The 12,457-nt window shown below is 29.3% G+C and overlaps 1 protein-coding gene across 1 annotated transcript; it reads right to left on the bottom strand.

Annotated features, from left to right (window-relative positions):
- Positions 1-4,984: 4,984 nt before the first annotated feature.
- On the bottom strand, positions 4,985-7,406 carry LOC107930656 (probable xyloglucan endotransglucosylase/hydrolase protein 30). The gene is made up of 4 exons (XM_016862357.2): positions 7,114-7,406; positions 6,909-7,009; positions 6,502-6,710; positions 4,985-5,628 (listed from the first exon to the last, which is right to left on the bottom strand). The coding sequence occupies exons 1-4, from the start codon at positions 7,319-7,321 to the stop codon at positions 5,091-5,093; spliced, it is 1,056 nt and encodes a 351-aa protein (XP_016717846.1). The 5' UTR covers positions 7,322-7,406; the 3' UTR covers positions 4,985-5,090.
- Between the last annotated feature and the right edge of the window lie 5,051 nt (positions 7,407-12,457).

Below are 12,457 nucleotides of genomic sequence, written 5' to 3'. Positions count from 1 at the left end.
ACCATTTCAGCACTCAAATAAGCAATTTTATACAATTAAGCCTTTCCATAATTATTTTACGAAATTGCCCCAACATTTTAACTTTTATACAATTTAGTCCCTAAACCCGAAACTTGCAAAATTTCCATTTTTAAACTACCAACTATGCTAGCCGAATTCTTTAAGCTCTCAACTCAGCCCATATTTATCATCATTTCATAAAATCTACATGGACTTTTACTATTTTCATAAATAAGTCCCTAAATCTTAAAAATTATCAAAAATTACTTAACAAAATATTTATATCTAACTATTCAATTCATGAATCCATCAAAAAGGTTCAAAAACACATTAAAAATATTCATAGTAAATCCCAAACTTTTAACAGTTTCACAATTTAATCCTCGAGCTAACTAAACTAAGTTAATACAATAAGAAAAACACAACAACTACTAAAAACGGATTAAAAATTCATATCGAACCTTAAAGTTGCAACAATGGTGTTTTTCTTCTCAATTTTCGGTGGTAATGGAGAAGAAAGATGATAAGAATTGTTTTTTTATTTGTTTATGTTATAATTTTACTAAATTACCATTTTGCCATTACACCACATATAATATAATTAAAATGCATGTATAAACCGTCCACTACACATCCAAAGGTCAATTTACCCATTAAATCCCTCTACTCTAATATCATTATTAATTTTACACATTTAATTTATAGAAACTAACTTTTGCAATTTTTACGATTTAATCCTTTTTACTTGATTAACTAATTAAACGTTAAAATTTCTTAACCAAATTTTAGTATGACTCCAGTAAATACTCGTAAATCTTAAATAAATAGCATTTACTGACTCACTTATCGGAATCGCGGTCCCGAAACCACTATTTTCGATACCACTGAAAACAAGCTATTACACGATCATCCACCTTTATATCAACAAAATACTTTAAAAAATTATAAAATTAAAATTAATGAAAATAAAAAAATCTTACAATCACTAATTGCGCTGTAGAAATGTGCTTGTCGTCGAAACGAATAAGAGAACTTGTCATTTGTGAAAAATTAATCAAAATGAATAATTTACGAAATGATAAAGTAAAACTAGAATATTTTTATACAAATTTATTGGAAAATTTGGAACTAATGTTGAGAGAATAATGAGAATTGAAAGTTTAGAGAGAATGGAGAGAGTTGAATTTGAATGAAAATAACGGAAAATGGTTTGGTATTTAAAACAGAAAAAGTTACCGTTTGGGCTGGGAATAATTTTACTGTTGGGGGAAATTATTGTTGGAGGAAAGCGCGCCCAGTTGAACGCACTTTTACACACACTCTCTAAAAATGACCTATTTCTCTAAATTTCATGAAAAAAATTGACCTATTTTACTAATTTAACACAGTTTCACATAAGCGCCTTTAACTATTTTAGTTTTATGGTTTATTATATGTTAAAAATAAAATTAAAACGAAAATTAATGATTCATTCCTCAAGCTTTGTTTTGAATTTTCTTTCTTCCACAGCATATTTCTACCTTTAAACAGAAAATTGAATGGAATCAGCGTACCTTACATTTACATGCAATTTGGATCAAACTATCCTTGGGATGACCAAGTTGCTTATGGTGAAACAAATGCGGTTCTTAAGACTGTCATGTCGAATGTAATAAATTGCAAAAGAAAATCCAAACTTTTCATTTGTGTGGAAACAGGTTATTGAAAGTTTCACTTGAACTGGTACTGGTCCCTCATTACCACCAATATTGAATGTTTCCGTTCATTGTAAGACATGGGGTAAAATAAAGACGTGAAATGATTGGTCCAAATGTAATATCCTAATGATTTGAGTAGGGTCGCTGCCAACTTTTACTCAAATCGAAATTAAGTAAGCTCTTTTTTGTTTTTTGCAGAGCTTTCAATACACAGATCCTTTCCCTTGTGTGCCCAGTTTAAGAAACAACAGAGAAATGGTAAAATACGATAAATGGAGTACAGGCTAGAATCAAGTTTCAATTAAAGAAGCTTTCCTTTGGAGACCACATGTGTTCAATGTAATGAGGCTTATTTGCGCATAAAACTGTTATACAGAAGTAAACGAGAGTTATTTGACCTACTTAAATTGATTCGATTCATGAAATTTATTGATAAGCTCATCTACTTATCAATAAAATTAGAGTTACCATGATAATTATTATAAATAGACACTAATCTTATAATATAGAGTTTAAAACTTTTAGAACTTTTATATGGTAGATAAACACTAATCTCAATCATTGATGTAATTCAATCTGTACCATTGAATTTGGAGGAGGTCTTCCCATCGTTTGTAATAATCCAAATGTATTACATTCTTAAACTAAAAAATATATTTAAGAGTATTTTTCATTGCTCCTTCACTTTATTTTCGATGTCTTAAAAATTATTACTTTTTGAAAATTAAACAATTTCACGATTTACGTGGCAATCAAATTTTAATTAAGAAAACTTTCCTTTGAAGACTATATGGTATTCAATGTCTTGGGTTAAACAGTTCCAAAAATAGCTTTCTTACGATGGAAGCCAGTTGATAAAATAGTCCAATGGCTGGTAAATGGTGACAAATACGTTAATGGCCTTTAGAATTTTGGATGAGGGTTGTTAATAGTTGGAACAACTAGCCAAACCCACCCAACTCTTTTACCTTTTCCAACTTCAACCTGTTCCTTATTCATTGCATTTTGCTTTCTCATATCATTCATGAGATACAGCTGACTTCAACTAACCCACAAAGATCTTGTATATAACAATTGCAATGGAATTGTTCAGGAGAAACACCAACTAAATGTAGAGAAATGACAAACCTTAGCAAATTGGCTATAGTGTAGTGGTTAGTATTCTGAAATTTGAAAGATTTTTAAACGAGTTTTAAAATTATTTCATACTCATAATAAAAATAAAATATTTAATTACTAATTCATATTCATGATAAAGATAAAACCTTTAATTACTAATTAAAGTAGAAGACATCTAGCCACATTGACATTGAATTTGACGTTTGATGCTTCTTCCTTTTTTTCTGGTGACTTATAAAAGAAGACAAAACTCTGGCGAATTAATAATTTTTTAAATGTATTTTTTAATTTATCAAGAAACATTTGAATGTTTTTAGTATATTTTTTAAATTTTTTTTACATAAAAATTAAATTTAAAAAATTAATACGAACGAGTAAGATTGAGCTTGAGTTTAACATTTTTAATCTGGACCGAACATGGACAGAACTTTAGTCCGAACCCAAACTTAAAAAATGGGGTTAAAATTTTACATTACCCAACCCGATCCGAATTGTTTTTTATGGTTTAGTTGCAGTTGATGTGTACAAAACTTATAGAATTTATATTCTCAAATCCAAAAGATTAAAATAATAATAAATTGAGGTTTTGTTTACGTTAGGTAAGACATTAATACTGATGTAACACTGAAACTATTTGATACTAATAATACATTATCTGAGTTTCTTGTATAAGATAAGCTTAATGTCACTTTCACCATTAGATTAGCTATTAAATAAAACAATGTCGTCTTCATCCATCCAATGGGGGTTTTCTTCTCGTTCACACAACATAAATGAAATGTTTTAATAAAGCAAATTATAGATCACATCGTATTTTACGATAAATTTGTAGTAAGTAAAAGACCTTTGTCTTGAAATGGTAAAATATGACACTTGAAGACTCTCAATCTATGAAGAACATGCAATTTAACCTACTTGTAAAAGAACAAAAAAAAGAAGGGTGAATTTAGCAATGGGGAAAGTATATATATACATATATATAATTGACTAAAAATCAGAGTTTTTCATTGGTCTTGGTGGGAGCAATGTCTTAGGTAGTGTGGCACTGGACATGGATGCTTTTCCATCATCTCTTATCATAATTACAATTAGCACTAGCTTGAATTAGCAATACCAACTTTTGAATTGTCATTTTCCCTGCCCAGACTCATTTTAATAGAGAAATAAACTAAAGGTGTTTAAATACAGGTCTAATTTTGTTTTCAGTCCCTGTACTCCTTATTCATGTAAAACTTAATTCTATACTTTTAATTTCAGAAATTTAGTTCATCTATTCCAATTGATGATATTCTCAAAGGACTTCCTTTATATTTGATTTTTTGTTCTTTTTAAAAGAATAACTCATACAGCCATTTTAAAGTTGCAAGGGAGCCATTTAAGCAAATATATATCCATCTTCTTTGAAACAATTATGAAAAACCTTACAATCCTGTATTCGGAACGAACCTTAAAACCCCATACTTGAACATTTTTCTTTGCTTATTTGACTTCCTACACATAATATTAGCTATGTGAGCAAAATTTTTATTTTAAAAACATCATATAATCCAATTTAAAGGAATTCCTTAGATGATGTTGTTAATTGGACTACACTTAATAAATCAAATGGGGACTAAATTCTTGGGACTTTTGGTAATAAATAAAAAAAAAAGCTTGGGACTAAATTTCAAATGTTCAAAGAGTGAAGAGACTGGCAGCATAATTAGACCTAAAATATGTGTACGAATTAATTGAATTCGTTTCGCAATAAGCGTAGTTTTCATTTTGCAGTATTATATATGTGTATTCTTTCCATAGAGGCAAGCAACTAAACGGAAAGGAATTAAGCATCTTTCTTGTCCCATGTGATTGGATTGCCACTAAAATGACTTGCCAAATCTCCACTAGAATTAAAATTTAGCTGATAGAGCTTGTTTTATATTATGCTGGACTTTCACTTTCAGATATCCCTATGTTGTCTTCTCCATATCCGTTAAACAAGTCTATCAAAAAAGTAGATAGACTCTGTTCAAATTTTATGGCCAATGCTTGAATTTCAAGCACCTACTTTAACAGAGAAGGCTAAAATTAAATTAATTATGTTGCATGGAATTCGGTTCCATCATTAAATAAAAAAAAAGAATCATTCAACTAAAATACAAACCATGGTAGGTCAAGGAAAAAAAAACTGCCAAACCCAATTATTTAACATATATATATGTATGAAATAAATAAGATTGAAAAAAAATGATTTTGAGACAATGACATTTTTAATTTACAAACTCAATGGTATGTTCACATATCGGTTTGATCATCGGAGACGGAAGCAGCCCGTGACCTTCTCTTTCGGCGTGCTCTTTCCATCCTCGCTTGCTTCCTATGGCTTCCACCGAATCTCAACCTCCCGGTGTTACGGAACCTTTGTTTTTCGTTTGAATCAACTGCGCACTCGGGAGGTGTTATAGGGTAACGCACATTGTCATAACAATATGAATAGTACATGTAACGCTGCCTGAATCTTCGCATGGCGGATCGGCTTTTCGGTGTTATGACGGCGTAGTCACGGCTCTCGAGCCAGGTATCTGTCTCGGAGCAGGCAGTGGAGTTGGGGAATTTCTGGATGGGATCGATGGCGCAACCGTCAAGGACTAGGTCTTTAAACTCGGAAGTGAAAGGGGCATATTCGTAATTAACTTTATATTTTCCTCCGTTGGTGGCCCAGCTAGAGGCATCCCAAATTGTTGCATACAAAGACATTGGCTTTGATGGGTAGTCTCCACCCATTGCATCATTGCGTACCACTTCCCTAATCGGAACTTCATCGACATAAAATCTGATCACAAATTCAACACCCCAAATCAACACATCATCTTAGTAATAATATACTATGGAGAAAAAAAGATAAAAAGCAATTATCGTTAACTCCTTGAGAAGTTTGGGATAAGCATTTGTTAGGTAGAATTATGGCCTTTCTTTTTATCGCTTTTAAGAATCTAAAGGCATCTAAGTTTGGTAGCCTAACTAATATTTGGATCAAAATTACTTAATTTTTAAATATTGATGAAAAATATATAACTTTTAACCAATAAATACTTGTAAAATATCTAAAAATAATAAAAACACGCACGACATTGAAATCAACACGTGTAGATGAGTGAATTTTTGAATGAAATGTAATTAATTAATTAATCAAACTCCTTAAGTCAGTCGTGTAAATGTCTTATAAATAGAAAACGAAGAGGTATGGGGGTTGACTAGTCATTTTCTGATGTCAATAAAATAAAACCGGTTATAAATAACCTAAAATCAGAACACCTTTTCATTTCTTTCTAGAAATTTAATTACGTGGGAAAATATAGATTAATATGTTGGGCGAATAAGTATTAAATATAAAATAAATAAATAAAAGATTACGACAAATATATATATATATCTCAAAAATTTTAAAATATCATTTTCTTTTTTAGCATAAAAAAGCAGCCAAAATCCATCGTTTCTCTTATTTTAAGGCAATGCCGATCCCCATGCTTTAGAAACATCCACACGCAAAACCCAGCTTACTTTTTCTCGTTTTCTCTTTACTAAGGTCAAAACATCATACTAAACATATGCGCATATAAAGTGAGGAACAACACATACATACGGGTTAGAGCAAGGTTAGATTAAAAAACAGAAAGAGAGAAATAAGGTGTTTAAAGCAACTCACATGATGTTCTTGGCTGTCCATAAAATGCTGTATCTATGGAATTCTTTTGATGGATCAAACCAAAGGTTATAGCGTTCCTCTCGGCCTCGGTTCGTGCTGCCATTCCCATACACATTTGTCTGGAATCTCCATGGTTTACCTTCAATATTTCCTAAAAACTCGATGTCTAATTCATCGTGGTTTTTCTCGAATACGTCACCGTTTGATGTCTGATTTGACCATAGCACCAGACACAAATAAAACAATTCAATTCCGTTAGCCGCCGCCATGATTCATATTCAATTCCCCGTTCTTTGTATGAATAGCTTTTAGAAAGGATTTGTTAATCTGGAATTTTAAGTTTTTATTGTGACGATGAATCAAAATTCAAGACCAAAACGGGAAAAGAAAAAAAATAAAAAACTTACATAGAAGGCAACGACTATTCCAGCAGTATAGTCTGATGGTAATTTGATTTTGGCACTGAAAAATCCATGTTGATACATACGAGACGAAATAAAACCCGACCCTGAATTTCATATCAAATCAATACCCCCCCCCCAAAAAAAAAAGGAGATTTGCATGGTGAATCTTATAATAAATATTCTATAATAATCAAGCACATGTAATTACCAGTATAAACGTCGAGGAGGAGGCGGACGCTATGACCATCCGGGGAACGAACAAGATTGCCATCGCCAAAGAGAGGGTTGTAACCTTCATCAAAGGCGAGGGTGGTGACGTTGAAAGTAGCAGTACCGAAGCCGATGAAACAAAACAAGAAGAAGAAAAGGAGGGAAGGGGTTATGGTTTCAGAAATAGAGCAGCTTAAGAGACCCATAACTTAATTCAATTACCTTTTTGCTTTTTGTGTACGTCTCCTATATTTATACAGACACCAAGGCAGAAGACAGAAGAAAGGGTAGTTAACGAGATGAGAACGGCTGCAATATTGTAAATATATATTCTTTTCAATTGTGCTGACTGGAATACCCCTTTGATTTTAGTTGGGACATTAAATTAATTTAATTTAAAATTGATCAAATGGACACACTTTAGCACACCCAATGGATTCGCTTTTCAGTATTTCATCCGCGAGATGATTATATATATATAAATTTTTTTATTGATAATGGTTGAAATAGTTTTCTTTTTGTTGTTGTTGTTAAGGTATTGTTTATTAAGAGCTACGGATTAGTTAAAAATGATAATTATAGTGAATCGTTAATCTCCTCTTAGCTAGTAAAGGATAAGATATAGTATGAAGGAGCATGCTAACTAAACTAAGAAGGAAGGGCATTTCTTGCAATGAAACTAAGATGACGTGGAGATAATATAATATACATATGCAAATTATCATGCAGCATTATACACTAAAAGTTTTTCTTTATTTACATCTAAACTCAATCAATTTCGAAAACTTGTATTATTAATTAAAATTTTCATATTATATAAAAAAGAAAAGAAATGATGGATTTGGTAATCTCTTAAATTGATTTAAAATTGTAATTGATATTTAGGGATTTGTTAGAACATGTGAATATTTGTTAAGACTTTGTAATGAGGCATTTAAGTTAGGTACCCTAGCCTGTAGCAAGCATGCAATGTATGTATACACTATGGTTTTGGCAAATTGTTGCGAACCAGCCATACATATTATTCCTACTTGGTTCATGTTTACCTAAAGTCTATAGGTTGAATATTGTAGGAGCTAAGGTCCAATCCCTGATCAAACAACCCTATATAATTAGGCATATTATGTGTATGTATGGTTCTAGAAAAGGATATTAAAACAAGTTAATTGACCAACCAACCAAAAACCTACTGATTGCCAAAGAATATTTATATTATATTATACAACCAATCAAACAGGTTTTGGTAAAACAGCTGGCGTTTGGTGTCCATAAAAATATTATGGGAAATCCCAAATGTTTGACTCTTGTAATCTTGGTTAAGGATCGAGGGGCATTGTAGGTAAAGCAAAAAAGGATCTTCCACGACTCCCAGACTGTTCGCTCTTTTCTTTATTTACCGAAACGCATGAGTAAAAAGAATCTCAAAACCTTAAAAACTCTTTTTCGATGGATGACGATACATTAAAATGAATAGTGAAATATATACTTTGATTTAAACACAACTATAACTATATAAGTGTGAGGTGAAAATGAAAAATAACTATTAATAATTAATTATATTAAATTATATGTATATGTAAAAATATATTTTAAAATAAAATACGTTAAATAATAATTAAAATCATATTTTATATTAAATTATAAAATACATATTAAATTTGTATTTATGTTGAACAATAATTTTATTAATAAATACCTAAAATTTTATAATAAAAAAATCATAAATTATATTTGTATTTATTTTTTTATTATATTAAAATTTTGTAAAAGAATATTATTCATATAAAAGTGTTTAATTATAAAAATTATTTTTGATTCCTATCAAATTTATATATTTATTAAATTACTATACAAATCAATATTTCATATAATAAAGAAGAAGTTGTTTATATATTTTTAATTAAAAAGGAAAAAGTTGCAGCAATAGTATATAGAAGCAATGGAGGAGTTAAAAAGTAAGAATAGAATACAGGGTGCAAGCCGTGAGAAAGGAGGGTTTGGCTCATCTCACCACTGGTGTTTAACAGCGGTGAAAAAGAAAAACTGAGGATAATCTCTTCATAAAATACAAAGGGAGCTTTAATGGAAACCCCTTATCCTAACAAGATTAGCTTCCTAGTTTAGGCCCTAATTTTCATTGTTTGAAAACAATATACACATTGTTGTGGATTCATAATTGCGTGGAAATGAATATATTCATAATGGAAATTCGAGAGAATGTATCAACTTTAAATTACAAAAATAATATTATTTAAATCTCTGAGATGGTGTTCCAAGTTTGGAAAATTATTTTGATATTCTTTTATTTTTAAAATAAGTTATATTATATGGGTTATTTTTGAACCATGCTAATCTCTTTAAAATTTTATTTTGATTTTTTTATACATTTTAATTTTAATATGCACATTAACCATATATATTAATAATTTTGTTGATTGAGTTGGTGTCACAAGTTAATCTAATGTTTTTCATTTTAATATTGTACATATTTAATGTGTTCTTATTATTAATTAGTTACAAACTAAATGTTTCGTTATTTATTATAGACAAATTTGACCATTAACTAGAGGTGTTCACGGGTCGGGCCGAGCCCAACAAAAAATTTAGGCCCGTTTGCTAGGCCCGACCCAAAAAATGGGCATAAAATTTTGTCCAAACCCAATCCAGATAAAAATACTAAAACCCGGGCTTAGACCGACCCGCCCGTATTAATTTTTTATATAATTTTTAAATATATAATACATAAAAAATACTAAAAATATTAAAATAAATATTTCCCTGAAAATAAATTTTTAAAAATATGTATATTTAAATAACACTAAGATATATGCAACTTAACAAGCAAATGCCTCTAAAATAATAACAAAATTAACAACAAAACAAGTTTTATATAATATCCAAATAATAACAACAAAATAATAGTAACATAATAGTGAAATGATAGCAAAATAGAAAAAAAAATAGGCTAAAAATGCCTTACTCGAGGCTTGACTTATTTTTTTAACGGACTTTATTTTTTTGCCCAAACCCCCCCACTTTTGATCGGGCCTTCGGGCCGAGCCACCATGAGTAGGTCTACCCTTAACGTTTATATTTTTTGTCAATTTGGCTCTTATTCTTTTTTTTTTTACTAAATTTCACCTTTAACCTTTTAAAAAGAATTTGACCTTAAAAAAAGAGTCTAAATATTATTTTTTTAATAGAGATATTGATGAAAATATTAAATTTTTAAATATAGCGCCCCTATGACCATCCATATGTATTTCATGCTAATTTTTTGAATTTTATATATATATATATACCTACTTATTTCTTTAATATCCACTTGTATGCCTCCTCCCCTTTTAACTTTCACATGTCTACTTATTTCTTTAATGTCAGCAGCAGCCGCAGAAAGAAGAAATTTCGACTGTTTGATTTTAATTTTCATGTGTCCCTTTATTTCCTTAAATAAAATCTAACACCACCATTTCTCCTTAATATCAGCCGCCGCAGGAAGGAGTTTGACATTTGACTCACACCTCTCCTCCTGCCTGCTGATTTTAAAGAAATATTTTTTTTTAAATGTCTCAAACTTCTTTATTGAAATGTAATAATTTAAATAAAAAAATATAACATCAAATTTAGCTCTTAATTTTATCTTTATTCTTTCTTTTTTCAGTTAAATTTAGTCCTCAACTTTTTAAAAAGAGTCGAGTTATTCTTTTAATCAAGATACTAACTAAAATGTTAAATTTTTGAAATTAACAGCTCGAATGGCAATCTATAAGTACTTCATTTTAATTTTTTTGAACTTTCATGAATTTTTTATTTTTTATTTTTTAATTTTTAGATTTTTTTTAATTTTTAATTTTTTGAATATTTTTATAAATTTTAAATTCTTTGTTCATATGAGATATAAGAAAATAATAATGACATGTTAGTGTGAAGTATCCGTGGACTACCACGCATGTTGACATGCCAACATCATTAAAAAATTAATATTTTTGTCATCATTTCCGTTAAAATAAATAAATTAACATTTTTAAAGGTTAATGGTTGAATTTAGCTAAAAAACGAATAATGACCAAATTAACCAAAAATATATATAAAATTAAAGGTTAAATTTACCATTATTCCAAAATAAAATTATGGATACTTTTTCATTCCCATATCTCAAACTTCTTTTCTTCTTAACAGTTTCCCATGGATTAATTTGGGGAAAAATCTGGGTAGAGGCTTGTTTTATTAATACATGTTTTAATTTCCAAACTTTTAAATAGTAAATTAGGATACAATTATGATACGTCTGAACATTTTATATAACAATTATATTTATTAAAATTTGAAGTAAAATATATTTAAACAAAGTTTTGGTTGAAATAATAAAGTTTACACATAAAAGATGATGGTGTTTTAGGTTTTATTAATTTTCCAGATTTTATATAAAAAGATAAAAGCACCATCATTATCTTTGCTAATTTTTAAAAGGGACGAGTTTTTGATAATTTTTAACTGAGTTGAAACTTGATTGATAAATAACATTTCCTCAACTAAACTCTTGAATAATAATATAAATACTTAACCGCCTTAACTGCACTCCAGCATGTAACCTCTAACAAATTGTAATATCATAAAAGTTGATTCAATTAATATTTTTTTATAAATATAGGGTGAATATTTGGTATACTAGTAGTGTACTTTTTATTCCACAAGCAACTTTAAAAAATTGACACATGTTTCTTTTTTTAATAGTTTACTATATCGACACTTGTCAATCCCCTGACCATATTTGTGGAGTTTTAAAATATAACAACCAGTTTTTCAGTGGTTTTGAAACTCAATTTCCAATGATCGATTCCATAAATATTATTTTAATATTTAGGACGTTAGTATAAAGTTTAATTAAAGTTTGGTCATTTAATTATGTCAATCAGATAGTTAATAAGACTAATTTGTGAAAGTGATAAAAGTTAATTATTATGAATTTTTAATTACTTGAAGGACAAATTGAGTAATTGGACCATTATAAAAGGGGTAAACGGTAGTGGCATTGGTTGGAACCCTCTTATTTTTGTTGATTATACTTAAGGTTTAGTGATTAAGGTTAATTAGGCTAATCTTAATTAAATTAATTAACCATATAAGTGAAATTAAAAGAAAAAAGATGAAACATTTAGTTCTTCTTCAATCTCACATGCAAAGGAGAAAAAAATAGGGTTTTGGAAGCTTTAGCATTCGGTCTCTCATTTGTTATGATTTTTAAGTCCTTTTCTTGTAACTTTTATGTTTTTGAGGTTCCAAAAACTTGATTTAGCTAACTCATGTACCAATTTGTAAAACTGGAAAATTTTTCAAAATTT

The sequence above is a fragment of the Gossypium hirsutum genome, chromosome D08 (assembly GCF_007990345.1).
Source record: "Gossypium hirsutum isolate 1008001.06 chromosome D08, Gossypium_hirsutum_v2.1, whole genome shotgun sequence".
Classification (NCBI taxonomy): domain Eukaryota; kingdom Viridiplantae; phylum Streptophyta; class Magnoliopsida; order Malvales; family Malvaceae; genus Gossypium; species Gossypium hirsutum.
Note: the sequence above shows the minus strand (reverse complement) of the source record. Positions and strands in the feature narration are given on the sequence as shown.